General features: G+C 39.6%; 1 protein-coding gene across 1 annotated transcript in view; it reads left to right on the top strand.

Annotated features, from left to right (window-relative positions):
• The window catches only part of DOCK2 (dedicator of cytokinesis 2), a 160,284-nt gene extending 140,601 nt beyond the window's left edge, over nucleotides 1-19,683 (top strand). The window contains exons 40-52 of the mRNA XM_059483513.1: nucleotides 542-646; nucleotides 1,478-1,619; nucleotides 3,846-3,927; nucleotides 6,065-6,149; nucleotides 7,637-7,723; nucleotides 8,026-8,202; nucleotides 8,722-8,805; nucleotides 10,750-10,887; nucleotides 12,341-12,468; nucleotides 14,033-14,213; nucleotides 15,495-15,615; nucleotides 16,610-16,752; nucleotides 18,936-19,683. Of these exons, the coding sequence (XP_059339496.1) occupies nucleotides 542-646; nucleotides 1,478-1,619; nucleotides 3,846-3,927; nucleotides 6,065-6,149; nucleotides 7,637-7,723; nucleotides 8,026-8,202; nucleotides 8,722-8,805; nucleotides 10,750-10,887; nucleotides 12,341-12,468; nucleotides 14,033-14,213; nucleotides 15,495-15,615; nucleotides 16,610-16,752; nucleotides 18,936-19,010 (1,548 nt within the window). The 3' untranslated portion in view covers nucleotides 19,011-19,683. The remainder of the gene's footprint in view (nucleotides 1-541; nucleotides 647-1,477; nucleotides 1,620-3,845; nucleotides 3,928-6,064; nucleotides 6,150-7,636; nucleotides 7,724-8,025; nucleotides 8,203-8,721; nucleotides 8,806-10,749; nucleotides 10,888-12,340; nucleotides 12,469-14,032; nucleotides 14,214-15,494; nucleotides 15,616-16,609; nucleotides 16,753-18,935) is intronic.
• The last annotated feature ends 1,285 nt before the right edge of the window (nucleotides 19,684-20,968 follow it).

Raw genomic sequence — 20,968 nt, 5'->3', positions numbered from 1 at the left:
TGGTGCTGTGTATAAAGAAAGTTTCTTTTGCTCTGTTTTTATCATGATTTAAAAGACATTTTTGCCAACTTAAGCTGCTGTGCTGTGTTCTCACAGACATAACACCTAAATGACACTTGGTACTTTATGGAAGAACTTGTTCTAAGCCTTTTACATGGTGTGTGCCCTTAAAATGAGCCTAGAGTAAAAACTGGAGTTGATCCCACACCTCAGGAAACATTTGAGGCAGGGAGTTTTTCCAAATGTCTTATTTCAGTGATGCTATCAGTGACCAGGGATCCCTTTGGTGGCTGCTTTTCTCCTAAGTTAAGGGTAAACCAATTCTGAGGTCAAATATTAAAGCTGAAACCATACCCAATTTGCTGTGTATTATATTTGCATATAAATGTAAACAGTGTTTAATGTCCCCCTGCAGCCTCCTGTGTGAAAACTGATTATTGCTGTAGCTCATCAGCTGCTGGCTCTTGCATGTGTAGTAGAGGTTAAAAATGCATAGATAAAACCCCCAAACACAAGTAATTACAGTTGGTTTTACTTTCAGATCCAGCAAGCAAAATTCTATGAAAACATCATGAAAATTCTGAGGCCTAAACCAGACTATTTTGCTGTTGGATATTATGGCCAAGGATTCCCAACATTTCTCAGGGTAAACTTGATTAAATCTTACTTTTTCATCTGTTTTGTTTTCCTCATGATTAATGACCAGATTCCTTTTTGACCTGTAAGTATGCTTTGAGCTGAATTATTCAACACCAACTGTCTTGTACTGCTCTAAGATTTTCCTGAATGGCAAAAAAATTCCTACTTTAGGACAATTGTGGTAAGTTTGAACTGGTTTTATTCAAATATGCCAAATTTACACTCTTTTATTTACTTTCCCGTTGTTTTGACTACCATGAGGGAAATCCAGGCTCCAAAGGGGTTTTTCAAAGAAACCTGATGAACTTGGGAAGTGGTGCCCAACTGGATTGTTTTTTAAAAGATCATTGTTTTAACAGTTGTAACCACAGTTTTAACCACAGTAGTTTTATGAGTTCAGACTATAAAAACAACCTAAATATTTGATATTGAAATTATTTAGTAGTTTCTTACTACTAAAAGCCTCTCTTACATACAACAATTAATAGGGAGTCTTTCTTCACACTCGGAAAGCAATGAGAAGCCCTGCTACCCAAGTTTAAAGGCCAAAGCTGCCTTGAAAACTTTGGGAAAACAGTGAAATGATAGGCTGAGGTTAAACCACTGTTACTGTTTCTGAATAATCAATCTTTGAGTCCGGAGTCTCTGGAGAGTCAGTGCTGCTTTCCAGCCCCTGGTCAGAATGGTGTTTGGCTGTAGAGCTGGTTGATATGCAGAAAACAGAAACCCTCATTACAAAACCTGGCCACTGCTGTGCCTTTGTGTGGACTACCACGAAACTGCAGTTCTGCCTCAGCCCCACTCTGGCCAGGCAGTGACTCCCTCCTCATTCCTGCAGAACAAAGTGTTCATCTACCGTGGCAAGGAGTACGAGAGGAGGGAGGATTTCCAGGCCCAGCTGATGAGCCAGTTCCCCAGTGCTGAGAAGATGAACACCACTGCAGCACCTGGAGAGGATGTCAGGAACTCTCCTGGTCAATGTATCCTTGCACATGGGGGAGATTGAGAGGGAAGGAGGGGTGGGAACCTTGTTGTTAGCATGAGTTTATCCGTGTGTCATGGTTTGGAAAGACAAGTGCCTGCTAAGGAAGGCAGGAGCATTCCCTGAAATGGAAAATGTAAACTCCCTCACTTCCAAATTGCTATAAATTTTAAATTAAGGGGCTTTCAGGCAAAAAAAAAAATGGGAGCGGGAAATAACAGTTCTTTATTAGGGAAGAAAATAAAAAGATAAAATAAACAATGCAGTACACTAGAACAACACTGACAGAGTCAGAACCCAGCCTGACACCCTGTGGGTCAGGGTGTTGGTGGCAGTCCCATTGGAATTGTGGCTGCAGCCCTCCTGCAGTGTCAGGGGTGGTTCTGCTGGAGCAGGGATCCTGTGGACAAGGATGTATTCTTCTCTGAAGATCTCCAGATTATATCCAGGCAGGAATGCTTGGCTCCTCCCTCTGTGCTCACATGTCCCCATGGGATGCTGTAGTTCTTATCAGTCATGCAGTGACATTCAATGGCCTGTAATCAGCAGATGTGTCCACAGAGGGAGGAATATTGTGGAAGAGATAAGGAAAACTGCCCACTGAACAGAAAACAACTGCCACACAGATGGTAAATAGAATACAATTTGCTTGGCAGTCCAGGACACCATGTGAAACAATAATATCCTGAAGAGGTTGAAAGATTACCAACGTGGCAGCTCAGTTTGCAGTTTTGCCTGCACGTCCTCCATGTCTTTTCTGGTTTGCTCCTAAGAGAGCTCCTGTTTTTCTGGCAGTTCTGAGGAGTCTGTCTCTTTCATTCGTCATAGAAACATTTAGGCTGGAAAAAACCTTTAAGGTTGAGTCCAACCATAAACCTTGTTCACCCATGTTCCCAAGTGCCACATCTACATGTCTTTTAAACCCCTTCAGGGATGGTGACTCAACCCCTTCCCTGGGCAGCCTGTGCTAGGGCTTGACAGCCCTTCAGGGAAGAAAATTCATTGTAGCTCATACATGGTTTAGCTTTATTTTCTTCAAATGGCAAAACCAGTGTCACACACTTGAAGAGACCCAGTTTAAAGCAGCAAATTTTCTGTTACCTCACATTCATAGCTGTTATGTCTTGATGTTTAATTCATGTCTTCTTTGAGCACTGCTCTGAGTGGCACAACACTTCAGTATCACCTCCATTTCTTGGCAACATAAACGTCCCAGGTCCCTCAGAAATTTTCTTAGGAAAATTAAATTACAAACCTTATTAACCAACTTCTACAATGGCCTCAATTTTTCTTGATTAGAATAACTCTGATTATCTTTTTCTTCTGATTTGAGTCATTACTGACTGAGCAGATATGAGATCACCTCATTGTGTGCTGATTTTCCTTTATTAATTTTCAAGGTAATGTTGTAATACTCCACATACTCTCTTGAGTCTGTTCTGATGGAACTTTCTGGAGGAAAAAAGGGAATACTTTCTTTTCACACTGTTGGGACTGAAGTGGGAGTATTACAGGCTTGTCTAAAATAGCACATTAAGCTTGAAAGCCAGGCTCTCCCAAGTCTGTCTTGTCTCTTAACTAATTAATATTTTTTTTTTTTTTTTTTGGAGAACACATGTTTCAGTCCTTAAGGTAGAATTTGCTCATCTATTTGCAAGGAGCAGGAGATAGGAACTACTTCTGCACTTATGCAAAAGGATCTAACCAGATCTAACCAGAGGGCATGAGTTTCAAACATACTGAAATATGTAAGGATGTGATATATTTACTTACAAATACAGGATTCAGATTTTAAAAACAGCACTTCTATAGAAAAAGGAAATCTCAAGTAAAAGGGCTATTCAGTTACAGATTTCAAAATAAAATGTTAACCATCATGACTTTATGCATGCCTAAAGCTACACAGTGAAACTGTTAACATCAGATGTGGTTGATGTTATTTTTGTAAGTTGCCTGCGCTTAAAAATTTAATGAATGAGTCAGTGTGATAAATTCAGCTGCAGATATTCCAGCTCAGGAAATAATAAAAATATGCAGTTTAGAATTAATATGTATTCACTGGTTACTACTGGCAGATTTCTCCTTTTTTGGCCAAGGAAACTCCAGAAATGAAACCCTGAACACTTCAGATTTTTCATCAGAAAATGTATTTTTTATTATTACTATTTTTTTTACTTCTCCTGCAGCCTACAGTATAACATGCCCTTAACTTTCACACTTTCAGATATCCAATGTTTTACAGTACAGCCAGTCCTGGAGGAGCAGCCTAGATTCAAAAATAAGGCAGTGCCTGATCAAATCATAAAGTAAGTGAATTTCTGTAGTAGACAGTATAATGAAAATCAGTCTATGTTCCTAAATTGACTACCATTATTTTGTGAATTCAGTCATTTGCCAATGAATCTTGGAGTTTTTGTTGTGTTAACTAACTGACTTATGTACTCCTAGAATCAGAGAAGAGTTTGTGAGGGACACTGCTCAGAGCTCCATCCAACCTGTCCTGGATGTTCCCCAGGAACTCCATGGGAGAGCTTGTGCCCATGTACCACTGAAGAAATAACTCATGGATGCAGGGCAGGGAGGTGGAATCTGTGCTTTGGGTTGAAGTTATTGAGATTTCAACACAGCTTCTCAGACTAGGGGTGGGGAGAGGGCTCTTGGAGGTGACTGGCAGTGTGAGAATGGTTGAATGAAGGCTCTTGAATGAAAGAATCTTTTTATATCTTGTCTGAATACATGGTGGCAAAATGGTTTCTGCTGGTGCAATGGAATATGGGTTTTGTAAAGGAATAAAGGAAATTAATTGAGCAAAGTATTTTGAGAAGAGACTGGCCAAGATGCCCTTGGTCTGCAGCCTTCTCTATGGAATCTTTACTGAAGTAGCAACTGACTCAGAGTGGAAAAATAAGAATCACCTCCCCACGTACACCAAAGTAAATAAAGCAGATCCAAGCACAGGTCTGGTGTGACAGGATTTGAAAATAAACAAAGACAGACCACAAAACAACCCAAAAAGCCACAAAAAATTGCGGCTCTTATTTCAACTACTGATTCATTTTAAAATCAGTAACTGGAAGGCAGATTGTAAATGTGGTCCTGTTGGACCAGATTTAGGTGTAGAGCCAGCCACACTTCAAACTGCTTCAGTTTATGTAGCAAAGTGTTCCTTGTAAAGTACAATCTCTGCTCATAGGGGAGATTTTGTAATGGTTTGTCTCAGCTGCAGAATTCAACCAAACTGCTGATTACATCTGGGCTCAAAGATTTACTTTTATGAGTTTACTTTATTGGGCATTTAATTGTTCATTACATTAGGTGTTGACAATGAATTTATTCTATCAAAGAGCTTCAATATATTCCTTTCAGCTGGAACTGCATAAAGGGATCTGACTCAGTGTGGCAGTATTTTCCAGTTATATTTCTTTTCTGATGAAGAAAATCTTAGCAGTTTGGATCAGAAATTATAGTTTCCTATGAACTAGCATACCATGGTTTGCTTAAATCAGATGTTTGGGGCTGCTCTGTTTGGTTTTTTTGGGCTTTCAAAACATGATTCAGTTTTACTGGAAGAGATTTCTGAGATTTATTTTTTTTTTCTGCAAAATGAGCTTTTACTTAACAGGAGTTTAAATTTAATTCATCTTTAAAAGGAATACTAAAAACACAAACTAGATATTTTTCTCTGGAAAGCAAAATATTTAGCAGCAGCACAAAAAACTCTGCAGTGCCAGTGCTAAAAGCCAAGTGGTTGCAAGTTTAGTGGAAAGATGTGCTCACAATGATGGAGAATGAAACATTAGCTGAATAGAACAGAATTTAATATGAATAACATGAATTTTACATGAATTTGCAAAGGATTCTTTACATTGGTGTACCCCTCTAGAAGCACTTATATACATTCCATTATCTATCTCACAAAATTGTTATTAATGGCTTCAGTTGTTGAATTTGTTGAATGTTGCTCAGCATTGAGAGCAGGATTGTTGGACAAGATTAAATTGCTTTTTCATGGAGTGCCATGTTCCACTCCAGGTGAAAATACCTGCTCTGCTCAGTCGGTTCTTTGGAATGAAAGAGACTCCTTTCATAAACCAGGATAAAGTGGCCAGCAGGGCATGTGCCACGGCAAGACAGGAGAGGAAAAATCTCTTCTAGTCCTCCTGTAGATTTGAACATTAATCTGGAAGTTCTGGAATTTTTATACCTGGGAAATACACTCAGTAACAAGCTGAAGCTTAATACTTATAAAATACTGTGTGTTGACTCTGATTTATAGATAAAGTAGTTGCCTTCTGAGTTTCCAGTAAAGTCCTTTTTTTCTGAGCAGTAAATTTACTTTTAATTAAAAACTCAACTACTCAAAATGAAATATTTCTCTGTGATAAAAAGATCTATTAATTTCTGGTTTCTGGATTTTACAATAGTAATTTTAAAATCTTTCAGCTTTTATAAGTCAAACAACGTGCAGAGGTTCCACTATTCAAGACCAGTCAGAAGAGGATCTGTTGACCCTGAAAATGAATTTGCTGTAAGTAAATTAACCACAAGGTGATGGATGTAGTTCTGGTAACTGAATTTTGATCCTAGCTCCTTTCTTAGGCTCAGATTACTCTTTATATACACCTTAACTTTAGGATCTGGTTCAAAAACCCAAATGCAAGACTTCTCTGTTTCAGCACTACCCCTGTGTACTTAATTATACATCACTGTTCCAGTTGCAGGTAAATTATGCAGGTAAATTATGCAGTTAAACATGTTCAACGTGTTTGTGTTAAGCAGGAACATTTTCTGGTACAGGTTTTCATTAGGAAACAAGGTGACATGTAAATAAATATCAAATGCTTTGCTGCTTGTAGTTTACAACATTTCCATCAGCTGCCAGGCTGGCAATGAGGCGAGTGCTGTCTGCTTTCATGGGTCCTGTGAAATCTCACCTCCTGAGAGAACTGCCTATGTCATTTTTACTCCCATGCCTAATTGTGGAATGCTGAGGAACGGCCTTCACTCTTCAAATATTCTGAGAAATCTACACCACCATAAATTACTTTTCAGTGTTAAAAATAAAAATGTGGTGTCTGGTATTTTATGGTTTGTTTTGAAAAGCACCCCATCCAAGCCTTATGGCTAAAGCTGTGCTCTTGGCATACTGCTGGAAAAAGCCATTTCTTACAAAATGTACAATTTCTGTTATGTGTGTGCTGATTAGCAGAGTCAACACTTTCATGTAAGAGCTTCCTACCTGCAGTTAAATCAGTACCTCAGACACAAACTCTACGCTGGCAACCCAGAATGTGCTGTCAATACTCAGCAGCACCTTGGCTTCCTTTGCAAGTGAGAGAGTTTGGGCCCATTTATGAAAATACCCTGAAATGGTTTTAGGAGAGCTAAATTGTTGATGTTTTCATTGCTGAGGACAACAGATAAGGTGCATATTTCCTTCAAAGAGGTGGAAACTTGGACAGCTGGAGTGTCTTCATTACATCTATTATGGTATTTCTCCATGAGCTGATTCTGAAATAAGAAGCAGCAGGGTAAATTAAACAGTGGCTATTCCAAATACCAACAGCCAGTCTTGTTCAGAAAAGAAAAATGAGAGAAACAAAAAAAGGTCAGAATTCTGGCAAGTTGTTATAGGGCTATTACTGCTTTTAATTGCAGAAATGCCTTTTGAATGTGGAGGGAGGAAATATAATCTGGGTAGAGGCAAGAGCAGGTCATTTAATGACAGCTCTTCCATCTGTAATGGAAAAACTAGGGACACAGACTAAAAGATTCAAAGGTAATTTTCTTTTTCCCCTGCTTTGTGCAGGCTTTGTGCCTGAAGATGACCTAATCTGAAATCAGGAAAACTATTTGTTCAGTCACTGTGCGGGATTCAGTTTGCAGTGTCTTTTTATTCAAAAAATATGCATATATTTTCCATTTACCTCTATTTCCATTTGATATCTCAGAAGGCAGAAAAGATGAAAGTATCAATCCTGAAATATCATTTTCTCCTGCTATGTCTTTTAATAGTCTATGTGGATTGAGAGGACCTCCTTTGTCACAGCCTACAAACTCCCAGGGATCCTGCGCTGGTTTGAGGTGGTCTCCATCTCCCACGTGAGTATTGATGGGCTCAGGGTCTGCCCAACTTGCAGGTGTTCAAACCAGTCTGCAAAATTATCAACAAGGCTACAGTTCTCTCTTTTTATACATTCAAAACCATTATTATTTACATTTAATCTTTCTACTGCTCAATACAGGATCAATATATCTTATGCCTGATTTATAGTTTCAGAACTGAACAGATCTGTGTGGGTTTGCTGAATTGCAAAACTGTTGTTAATGTACATGAGTTTTATAAAACCAAAATGATCTGTTTATATCTTTATGAACCTTTGAAATCTTTTGTTTCTTTACAGTGCACAATTAGTCCTTTAGAGAATGCTATTGAGACTATGTCCACCACAAATGAAAAGATTTTGATGATGATTAACCAGTACCAGAGTGATGAGAACCTCCCTATTAATCCACTTTCCATGCTGCTGAACGGAATTGTTGATCCAGCTGTTATGGGTGGCTTTGCTAAATATGAGAAGGTAGGAGCTTTGGAGTCACTGCAAAGAACATTTTCAGGTGCACCATTTCATAATCCTCCTACATCCTTGTTAAAGTGGCAGTGCAGTGGGGATAGGGAATAGGAAAGCAATCGTTCCATCATTTAAGGGATCCTCATATCCTCTTTTCCTGGTCACCTCTGTCTTTGAAGTCAAACCAGAATAACTGAATTTGTCAGTTGATGTAAAGCATGATACTCCAAACCTGTGCCTTTTTAGTTTCACTGTAAACTTAATAAAAAAAATAATAATTTGGTTTCATAATAAGGGTCTCAAAGTCAGAAGTGCTGGATAAAGACCAAATATATCTTTTTAAAAAGTGCACCTCAGTTCCCAGCTGATAGAGGGAGAAATTATCACCAGCAGCATCTGGCTGAGGACCATGCATGTGCCTCTCCTCTTTGATGACCAATATTATGATCACCAGCTGGGCTCTGTGGATTAATGCTTGATTTCTTTACATGTCAAAATGATGGCCTGTATTTTTTTTTTTTCCCTAAGGCTTTCTTTACAGAAGAATATATCAAACAGCATCCAGAGGATACCGAGAAGCTGAACAGACTCAAAGATCTGATTGCTTGGCAGGTAATTTCTCACTGACAGCCACCACTGAGGCTTCACCAGGGTTCCTTTGTTCCATTCCTGTCTAGCAGGAGAACACAGCATTGAGCTGATTGTGTCATTTCCGCTTCTTTTTAACCCTTGAAAGGTATTTTGTACAACACATCATCTGGAATGGTTTATCAAATGCCACATATATCAGGCCACATTTATAATTAAAAGGGATGGGATTTCCAGCTTGGGTTGTATTCCTGAAGAGAAAACTGAGAGCATGACAAAAGTCATAATGATTTCATGAATTTCTGGGGTTGGCAAATGTCAGAAACTCTCTTGGGAAATAACTCTTTCCTAGAGTATTTGGGGTTTTTTTGTGGGGGTTGGTTTGGGTTTTTTGTCCACTAGAAATATTAATGAAGTATTTGCTGCTCTCAGGATTTATTTTCATGCTCAGTGGCCCTTCAGGATTTCTGCTGTGTTTCTTCTGTGTGGTAAACAGCATGGAAGACTATAAGCAAACATTCTTATCTGTATCTCCAGAGGGGAACTGAATATTCTCCCTATACTGGCAGCACTGAGGTTATTTGGCTTTACTATTTATTATTTTATATACTGTGTATGTAAAATGAGACAACCAGCCTGCTGAACCCTTTTGTCCTCAAGAAGAAAAATGCACCTGTGGAAGATAGTAGCAGAAAAAATTCTGGTTTTGCTGAGATTCAAGAGAAAATGGCTCTTTCTGTTGACCTGATAATGATAATGAAGCAGAAAAAAATATGACCTCAGAAATTATCCATTCTATTTCCATTAACCAAATACAAACCATTGCTATCAATAGATAGATAGAGGGATGGTAAGAAATAGTGGGAGTTCATCTGGGATTTACGATCAGAAATCAATGGCTCAAGGTGTTTCTCCTCATGTTACACATCTCATTTTTTGTACTTAGTAGAAACATCCCTGGAAACGTCCAAGGTCAGATTGGCTCTGAGCAACCTGATGGAATTGTCCCTGTCTATGGCAAGGGGTTGGACTGGATGACCTTTAAAGATCCCTTCCAACCCAAACTAGTCAATGATTCCATTATTCTGTCTCTCTTTCATAGATGAGAAACAGCAAAAATTTACTGTTCATTCTTCTCCCAGCCTTGAAATGAATCTTCCAAATAGTTTCAGTGGAATAGTTTGTACTATTTTCTTAATGTTTTTGAAGTTTCTTCCTGTTTCATTTTGATTCATCCCAGTTTGGTTATTATTTGAGTTGTACCTTTACAGTTTCTCCTGTGTCATTGCCCACCACAGCTCTGTGTGTGATTGTTATCTGACCATCAGAACCTCTCCATGAATTCAGTGGGGTTGACTGACCTGGCATTAGAAAATAAGGGGAATTTCTACCTATCCCTCCAAATCCCTCTAAGGAATTTCTACCTATCCCTCCAAATCCAAACAGATCTGTCAGTAACAGATGGGCTTTAATACCACAATTTTAAAAGTTATTTTGGAATTTCACTTCCATAAAATATGATCAATGTGACAGGGGGATCAGTGTTCACAGTGTTTACTGAGTCAGAACACAAAAAGGAAGTGTGGAATCTAAGTGGATTTTACAAAAAAATCCCAGATATTAATGCAAAAGAGTTAAAAGCTGAAGTAAAGCAGTTAGAAAAGGTTAGCGGCAGCAGGGGAGCTAAAAGTATTTTGCACAAATCTCGTAACATTAAATATATAGAAGAGAGAAAACAGTTTCTGTGAAGCAACTAACATTTTTCAGAAATTTACTGGGAAAACCCATTTTCCATGAGCCTTTTCCATCTTGTATCTGCTGCTCCAAGCTGACATCAATGGGCAAATCCACCTGCCAGTCACAGGAAGAAATTTGCAGTTGATTTCCAAGATAATTTAAACACAGCCAGAGAGGTTGGTGGACACAAATGAAAAGTCTCACCTTTTTTCTTCTTTTGTTCCTCCTAAGATACCTTTCCTTGGGGCTGGAATTAAAATTCATGGAAGAAGAGTTTCTGATAATCTTCGTCCTTTCCATGACCGGATGGAGGAATGTTTCATGCATTTAAAAGTTAAAGTGGAAAAACAATATGGAACCAGAGAATTGGTATTACTCTCCTTTTAACCTCTACCCAATTTCTCTTTATTTAACACACATCTTCTTCTAAACAAAAACATGTTATTTTGTTTTGCTTATGGATTTTCTTGTGATATAAAAATAGTAAGATCTGAGTTGTGTCATCCAAGAGCTGATTCAATTCTCTGACACAATAGATATTCCTCACTCTGGAAGATTTTTTGTATATTTTATTACGACTTAAAATTGCAAATCTTTTCAGCCTTATTGAGGAAGTAAAAGCAAGTTCTTATGTTTGTTCTCTTTGTAATTTTTCTTAGTGGTTTAGGGCTTTGATCTGCAATTGATGTCTCCCTGTGCCAGCCACTTCCAGCTGTGTTGTGAAGTAAAACCTGTCATGTGTATAATACTATAAATATTAGTTGAGAACAAACTGAAATATCTGGCAATTGAAGGATAACTTCTGAACAAAAACTCCCCAGATAATTCTTGAATAAAATATTCTATCTGAGTTGTGCAGGGTAGCAAGAATGACATTGCCTGCTTTTTGTGATTAAATGCCAGTTGCTTTGGAAATTATTTTATATTTTTGCTTTCAGCATTGGTGATTTTATAAGAGAATGTTATAAAGGGAAAAGTAGCAAGTTTCTAATTTAAATTTTGGATATGTGCTGTATTATATACCAATATGATGAAAATTCTATATATCTATCTGAATATTGCTTTTATTTTGCAATAATAGAGGCAGCAATTGCAATGATTTACTTGAAATTGTGTAATATTATATCTATTAATTATATATATTATATTATAATATAATTACTATGTATTATATATAATATATAGTATACAATATATAACATACTATAATGCAAAAATATATAATACATCATATATTATAATATATATTTACATCTAATATAATTATATGATATTGTTAAAATATTAAGTTATATAATTATAATTATATGATAATATATTATTATAATAATATTATAGCAATAATAATTGCAAAAACAGAGGCTGTAATCCACAATCAGAGATACTGCCTCTTGCTTGAGCCCTCCAACACTCTTAGGACCAGCACTTAAAAAAACCCAACCTATTTAAAATTTTGCAGAGAATGAACTTTGTGAATTGAGTTTGGGAGGGTTTGGGTGGGTTTGGGTTAAAAACCCCAACCTATTTAAATTTTGCAGAGAATGTGCTTTGTGAATTGTGTTTAGGATTGGTTTGGGCAGGTTTGGGTTAAGAAACCGAGCCTATTTATAATTTTGTGGAGAATGCACTTTGTGAATTGAGTTTGGAAGTTTTGAAGAGTAAGAGCTCATCCAGATCCAGGACAAATCACAGTAATTAATGGGAGCAGACAACTTCTTTAATGCCAGGTGTTAAACACCTGCACAGTGTTGAAGCCCTGTGTTAGGAGGATGAATTAAGAGGCAGGAGTTTGACAGGATGTGTTTCCCTTTCCCTGCTGTAGCCAGAGTTTGATGAGAAGAGGGTGGGGCGGCCGAGGTCGATGCTGAAATCCTACCGCCAGTTATCCTTCATCTCCATGTGCTCCATCAGCTCCGACTGCAGCACTCCCAGGAAACCTGCCTCAGAAAGGTTGGTTACAAATACACTTGGTTATAAATAATTCCTCTTTTTCAGTCCTGTTTTTTAATCAGTTTTAAGAGATGAAACAGTAAGATTTTATAAACGCAATGAAAATCACCAGCAGCCTTTTTAGACTGCACCAACATTGTTTTAAATTGTAGCTATCACTTCCTCTATGCTGAAAGCTACAGTGTTTCAAACTTAATAGACAAAATGTGTTCAACTCTCATTAAAAAAAAAAGTGGTATTTCATTTTCAGAAAATAAGTAGTTTAAAAATTAAATTACTTTTCAAACACCAAGATCTGTGTTTTTTACAAGTTTCTTTTTAAACAGCTTTTAACTTAATTAGGATATTTTGTTTGTAAAGGTTGTTCCTTTTGTAATTACATTTTACAAACTTGAAAAGGAGGTGGAAGATTTTAGTAAAGTCTAAAGTCTAGTTTTAGTAAAGTCTATAGTAATGTAAAATGCTTTGCCTAATGGAAAACAAAGAGACTTTTAAATTTGAGAGAACAATTATAGGTATAGCTTTTTCATCCACAAATTGTTTAGTTCCCTTTATAAATTATCTTTCAGGCACACAAAACTTCCTCCCAAACTCCAAACAGCAGTGTTTGATTATTTTTTCAGCATCTGATCTCCCTTTCTGAGTAGTTCACTTTGAAAAATTCCAGTGGTGTATGACCCTAATGTGGAAGGGTTGGTTTTTAAGACAGGCCTTGTTCTTCTTTGAGATTCCTGAGGCTGCTCCTGCTGCCCTCCAGAAGGGTGGAGCAGACCAACATCATTTGTGTGCTGCAGCACACCAGGACACCTCTGACACAGCCAGACAAGGCATCCTGCACCTGCTTTTGGTTCTTAGGATGCTAATTTGTTTCTAGGTCAACAGAGTGACCACACTTCTTGGTTTATCAATTTTATGTTGTAACATAAGTTCAGTCCCATACTTCAAAGGTTGAGAAGGGAGTAAAGCCAGCACCAATTTCATGGTTTGGTTTGTTTTTGTTTTTGTTTTTTTTTTAATGAGAAGTAGCCCAATTTTTAAACTGTAAAAATTAGAGGAAGAAAGAAGATGGAAGGGGGGGTTAATCTCTGGATGTGTGCAGTCTTGTCCAACATGGTGAAATAAATAGGAGAATGCATTTAAAACATGGCAACAGACTAAAATACTCTGTTCCCCTTTGGTCCTTGTACAACCAGAACAGCCTGCCTCACTTTCAGCACCATCATCACCACACATCAACTTGCCATGTGAGCTCTGCTCTGTTTAGTTCAGTTCTTAAGCTGATGCACAAATCTATAAAGAGGGATTTGAGCTCATTTTAATATTTTACGTTCTTCACTACATTTTAAGATGGTGTCACACTGCCTGAAGGCATCTTATTTGTATCTCCAGTTGCCAGCTGCTAAAGCACATCAGATACTTTTTGCCAGCAGTTTGCAAGGCTGCCTAGAAAGTAGAAGGAGAGAATGACCTGCATTTATATTTCATGGGGAAATGACATCAGAATACCAGCAGCTTTTAAAATATCACTAAGAAACTTGTACTTTTCTTTCTTTTGCTCCTGCAGCTTTGATCTGGAAACAGTGCTACCAAAGCAAGGAAAGGCAGAAGCAGAGGAGACTGCTCCTCAAAATAATCCTCATCCTGAAGTCAAGATGAGAAGGTCCAAAAAAAGAACAAAAAGAAGCAGTGTGGTGTTTGCTGATGAGAAGGCAGCAGCTGATATTTCTATCTCTGACATGAAATGTGTATGTCACTGATTTAGTGTTTTATAATCCATGAAAAAGAGGACATTACCCCTTTCCTTAAAAAAGGAAAATATATCCCAGAGAACTGCAGCTGTCATAAAGGGAAGGATGCAGAGATGATCTGCCCTGCCATGAATGAAACATGCAAGATGCTGCAGAGAAAACAAATCAATGAGAAAATCAGATCATCCCTCCTGGCTTCTGGTGACAGATACCAGAGCTGTGAGGCTCTGGCAGATTCTGGTTAGCTGAAAAAGGAGCACTGTGTGGGGAGGGTTAAGCTGCTTTCCTGTGGAGAGGCAATTGACTGTGCTGACATTTCACGGCAGCTCCTCGCAGTCAGGGCTGATTCAGAAGTGATGAGCCCTGGACGTTTTGTACCTTGTTATGGAACATGCAGCTGTTAGGAAACTGCAAGATTGCAAACACTGCTCCTTCAATGGTGCCAGACTGAAGTTTGGAAGCACTCCATAGATCATCCAAGGGCTTTTATTGCCCTGCTGGATCATTCCAGTACTTATGTCACTTACACTGGGCCTTTTTTATACACACAGTTTAATCCTGAAGAGAATTTGATTTTAGTGTATGTCCTTTGGATACACAGGCCCCATCTAAATTAAAAAGCCAGGCAGTAACAGATTGCTGAAATACATGGAGGGAGCATAAATAATTTGATCAAAACTGTTTGAAGGAATCATCAAAGGTAAAATGAATGGAGGAGAAAGCCAAGGCTGTTTGGGGAAGCACAGAGAAACTCATGGATGACTATGACTGTCTTACACTGCATGTCCTTGTGCAAAAGAGAGATAAAGCACAGTCATCCTTTGAGGAGTCCTGATATAGAAAACCAAGTAACACCTTTGGCTTTTGATGAAATTAGATAACACATACACCAAACTGTGGGGATCCCACTGTGAATTGAGTTAGAGGATTTTCTTCTGCTTCAAAAACTCAGTGGCAAAGCTTTGCAGCAGCCAAGCTGGGCATGTTAATGCAATAGGAATTAAAATGAAATGTTTTCAAAACTTCATTTTTCTTTGCAGATCACACCCAGAGTTGTTTGATGGTATTATGCCAAAAATAGGGTAGGAATTCAGATTTCAGGTCACAGATTACTTCTGTAACTTTTTTAGAATTCTTTTTTTCTACATAGAATGAGAAGTTTTTATCTAACTATAAATTATCTGCAAAATTGTTACATATTTTTAGACTGTACTTCATATGATACATGAACCAAAGTCTCAGTCCATCATTAACGTTTGGGCTTTTTTTATTTAACAGCTATCAAGGAAATACGAGTTCATGAGTGACACCAACCTCTCAGACCACGTGGTGGCACCTCAGAAAACTTCTGTCCTCAAGCAGATGAGCACTGTCAGTCGTTCTATGCCTACTATCGCAGGTAAGGTGCTTACCCCAGGGTGAGAATTCTGAATTTTATTAGGATGTTAAGAAAACAGCAATGAAGGGTTTGCTCCTAGCAAGGCTGGCAGCTCTCTCCACCCTTGTGAAATCCACTGGGACAAAGATTATAATTGAAGAGTGTTCTGTGCATGTGAGGCTGTACTGCTCCAAGTGCTAGGTAACACCATAGTACCTTGTGCCAAAATGCAAATTCTGTTACCCCTGGAGCTCTGATTTAACTTCCTTGCACAGTGTGAGCATTCCTACTGCCTACAAAGAGGCAAGGTTTATTCAGCTTCCCTGCTCTGCAGGGCCTCAGGAGCACAAACAAGGCTTACAGCCAAGGGCAGTGTGAGAAAGTGGGAGAAATGCTCTGTGCTGTGCTCTGGGGGATGAATATCCCCAGAGCTTGCCCCATAACAGGATTTTGACTTCTGGTTTTGAAGGCAGAGAGGAATCCCATAGATTGCCTTACCAGGGAGGCAGGGGAAGCAAGATAACACAGCTGCCCCCAGAGAGATGTGAGAAAGAAAAGGGAAAGTGAGAGTGAAGTTGGAGCTCATCTCTAGGCTGGGGCACACAGACAAACAGGCCCAGTTTCAGTCTCTTTTACCCCCTTGCTCCACAGGACATCCCATTTCTTAGCCTGCATTTCCTCTATTCCTCTTACTGCCCCTCTCTTTCCAGATGCCTGTAACAGATGCTCAGCACAACACAACAGCCTGCCATGGCCCACTTCTTTGGCATGTGTTTATCTATTTTTAATTCTTTGGCCAGATTGGTTCTTTTTTTTCACTGTTCAGTTTCAATGTAATGGAGTTTGTTGTTTACCTATTATTTAATTTTTATTCTAGGGTTATAGTTGGATTAAAAATGTCTCTATTTTCTCTAATCATTGCAGTACTTCACAATTCTGAGTTCTGCTTTGTCTTACAGTCTGACTCTCTGTTTTTGGTTTTGTTTTGTGTAACCAATATTGTTTCCATCCTAAGGAGTAACTCTGTCTGTCAGCACTGTGGCATCTGATGAAACAATTGCCTCACACAGGCTGAGCCATCCAGTGTTCCCTTCCACCTCAGATGGTGACAAGAAAACCTTCAAAAGAAAGAAAGTGAACCAGTTATTTAAAACAATGGTAGGTCCTGTGTGTTTGGGGGAAGGGGGGGGGAAAGGGAAGGGTTACATATTCCTAAGTTCTGTGCCATGAAAATTAAGTATTTTTGAGACAAATGGGCTCATAAGGGAAACTCTTTGCTTTTGTCAGAGAGAGGGGTGGAATCAAAGCTGGCTGGGGCAGCATTTCCAGTGGGGGGGGATGGATGGATGGATGGATGGATGGATGGATGGATGGATGGATGGATGGATGGATGGATGGATGGATGGATGGATGGATGGATGGATGGATGGATTCTGGGATGGATTCAGGGATGGATTCAGGGATTCAGGGATAGAGGAATGCAGAGATGCAGGAATGGAGGGCTGGAAGGACTGAGAGATGCAGGTGTAGGGGGATGCAGGGGTGGAAGGATGAAGGAAGGCAGAGATGCAGGAATGGAGGGATGAAGGGGGATGCAGGGAATCGGGGATGGAGAACTGGAAGGATGCAGGGATGGAGGGATGGAGGATGCAGGGGTGTAGGGCTGGAAGGATGCAGGGCTGCAAGGATGGAGGGATGGAAGGATGCAGGGTTGGAAGGATGGAGGGATGCAGAGATGGAAGGATGCAGGGGTGGAAGGATGCAGAACTGGAAGGATGCAGGGATGGAAGGATGCTAGGATGCAGCAGTGGAAGAAAGTGGAAGAATGGAAGGATGCAGGGAAGGATGCCGGGATGGAAGGATGCAGGAATGGAAGGATGCAGGACTGGAAGGATGCAGGGCTGCAGGGATGGAGGGATGGAAGGATGCAGGGATGGAGGAATGGAAGGATGCAGGACTGGAAGGATGCAGGGATGGAAGGATGCAGGACTGGAAGGATGCCGGGATGGAGGGATGCAGGACTGGAAGGATGCCGGGATGGAGGGATGCAGGACTGGAAGCATGCAGGGATGGAAGGATGCGGGACTGGAAGCATGCAGGGATGGAAGGATGCAGAACTGGAAGCATGCAGGGATGGAAGGATGCAGGACTGGAAGCATGCAGGGATGGAAGGATGCCGGGCTGCACCCCCGTGTGCAGCTCCGCTCCCGCACCGCCAGAGGGCGCGGGCTGCCCGCCGAGAGCGGAGCCGCCGGGCGGGAGGGGAGCGGCGGCTCCGGGCGGGACCGGGCCGGGATGGGAGCGCCGGGATGGGAGCGCCGGGCCGGGATGGGAGCGCCGGGATGGGAGCGGGCACCGCCCGGGGATGCTGTGGGGAAATGATGAGCGCGAAGGGGAAATCGGCTTCTGCTGGAGCTGTCACTGGTTTAAAGCCGGTTGCCTTCCTCTAAAGTGAGGAACGTTTCACTGATGTCTGAAATTTTCACAAAATTAAAACTATTTCATTTAGTGTAGTGTTTGACAGGAAAAAATATTAAATAAAAAAGAAGGGGGAAAAAAAGAAAAACGAGAAAGTAATATCCAGGTTAGCTATTCAGACACAGAATGTGAGGGTTTTCCTACTTTGAAGGTAATGGGAAAGTGACATTTAATGCAGATGTGGGTAGCTACCAACAAAAGTATTCTGGAATATTTTACATGCCAGCTTTTCTGATCTTTCAATGCAAAGGGTTTGTTGTTTTGGTTTCTTTTTTCCTGGGTAATGAGTTTAATTTATATTCATTACTTTCTGCAGTGTTTTGGGATTTTCTTAAAAAAAAAAAAAAAAAAAGAGGATTATACCTTCAGGGACCACATAGTAACATTTAGGAAAGCCTTCAGTTAAATGTGCTCATAATCACATTTTTTCTCATAGGAACAAGAATAACATATTAATGTGAAGTCTATAGTATTTCACTTATATGCAATTTATCACACACTTGCTCATTTCAGACCCAGGAGCTGCAGCTTTTCAGCACTATCTCGTCCACTCATATTTAAATTTAAATAGCATATAGAAGACAGAGGATTGAATGTTCTCTCTTACATGGCAGAAAAAAGGACTAACTACAGATGAATATCCACTTGTGAAGTGCTTCATAACATGTTTGGAATCATGTGCATGGGTTTAAGTCCATGTTTAAGGTTTTGCAGAATAGAGAAATTAATTCAAAATATGCAGGATTTGGTCAATGTATTTTTTCTCTAGCTACAGCTTAAAGGCACAAGTAATTCGAAAACTTACTACTGAATCCAGCACATATTCATTTTAACATATGAAATCTGTTTTGGTGTTTTTTCAGCGCATTTCCAGAGTTCTGGAAGATGGAAAGCAGTCTGTGGAGCAGCATTTCAAACCCTCACCAACAGATCTGTGATCAAGTTTTACAAGATCACTTCTCAACTGAAAACAATTATATCTACACACAAATATTCTATTTTAGAGCACCATCTACTCTGAAGAAAGGCACTGATGGAGAACAACACCTCCCATGAGCTTTGCTAAGTTACTTGTGATACAGATACAGGAATTACATTTGAGGGAAACACTGCAGGACGTGTCCCTTGGGATGTGGGACAGAAACCTCTGGCTGTACAGGTCAGAGGGAGCTGGGTGTTGAACACTGCTTGTTCCTGAGCAGTGACATGTGTGTCCAGGCCAGCAGCTCACTGTATGATGCAGCTCAGGGCTGCTCTTGGCAAACAGCAGAGTTTGGGTCTTCTGGAGCTTGTACAGACATCCAGATACCCTTAAATCCTTGCTGGCACTGTAGCCAAGGCAACAGATGGCTCAGCACAAAATAGCCACTGACAATTTACAGTGTGGCTGTAGCTGGATTTACAGCCACAGATCCTCTGCTGCTCCCAGCCCTGTGCTCTGTACCTCAATCTTCGCTGGATGGTTCTGTGGCTGTCACTGCCTGAGCTGTTTTCAGAGCAGCAGCTTTGAAAACATGGAAAAGCTTATTTACACATGTGCAAATTGACCTTACATCCAGCAGTATGATGAACAAACGATGCATTTCCTGCTGTTCAATAAAATGTTACAAATCTGTTTTATTTGCCCTGACCCTTTCTCCCTGACATCTCCAGGAATCATTATATGAAAGGTAATAGCTTTTACTGACGGCAAACAGAATTCTACAAGCCCAAGTTTGCTGGGTTCAGATTGATTTTCTGAGTCTGAGGTGGGTTGGGAGGTGATGCCTCACTGGTGTGAGGCTCCACAGCACTGCAGGTCAGCACCTCAGAGCCTTTATAACCTGGCAGCTCTTTCTCTGTGTTCTCCAGATAGAGGGGGGTCTAAAGGTGAATAATTGATTTCCTCCACTCACCCCTTTACATCTCAGACACTGACATAGGTTTATACAAGGTACATAAAATATGTTCATGTACAGTGTTGTGCATGAGGGGACTGGCCTTGTTGCCATTTCTACAGATTTGGGAAAGATAAAGAGGTTAAAGTTATTTCTTGCTGTGGAGTTCAATCTATGGAAAGACACGTGCAGTTTGTTTAAACCTAAGTTTTTCTATCAACACTTTAACACACAGTGTGAGTAAATTAGTTTTATGAATTTAGGCTCTTTTTGCAAGTTGTCAGAGTGAAGCTGTTTTCTACTGGAGTAGTTAGTGATTGTTTTCTGTGAGAGGGTAGAAATATTTGCCATTGGAATTAATGCTGCACCTTCACCAGAATAACCAGACAGCAAAACAGAATGGGCCCAGGTTTAACACTAACTACAGTGTTGGCATGAATTCTGTTAGAATTTGGGTTTCATTTTATTTCATTTGCTTTTCACAAAAAATTGATAGTACTTCCAAAGAGGCACAAAGGAAGAAAAATGTTTTCCATGAAAAAAGTCTTCTGTTTAATAGAGAAGGTAGAAAAATCAAAGGCTGAACGGTTCACGTTTAACATCTTGCAAACCTGGGGGAAGAGGAGGGAGGGTGTCAAAGCTGTCCTTCAATATTATCTGAAGGTACCCTGAATATAGCAGAAAATAAACAAGTACTTTAAAAGAAAATTTTTGATTCTAGATGATTTAGAAACTGTTTATTCTTTGTAAAAATACTGTTAAAGTTTCCCTTTTATTTATTGAATCCTTCAGAGATGTTTTCAGGTGAGTGGACAAATTGAGTTTTACTTCTAGCTGTTATTATAACTTGTTATTGAAATACTGTGACTCAAAATAAAGAAGTAGTAAGAATGGAAGTGAAGGAAGTGCCCAGAAACAAATACCAGGAAGGAGGGAGCACAATGTCCAAGGGATATTTGGTGTTGTGTGTTAAGACAGGGGTTCAGGATTTCTGCTTGTGTTTTGCTCAGGTTTTAGTT

The sequence above is a fragment of the Ammospiza nelsoni genome, chromosome 16, assembly GCF_027579445.1.
Source record: "Ammospiza nelsoni isolate bAmmNel1 chromosome 16, bAmmNel1.pri, whole genome shotgun sequence".
Taxonomy (NCBI): Eukaryota; Metazoa; Chordata; class Aves; order Passeriformes; family Passerellidae; genus Ammospiza; species Ammospiza nelsoni.
This window is presented reverse-complemented; position numbering and strand designations above follow the sequence as displayed.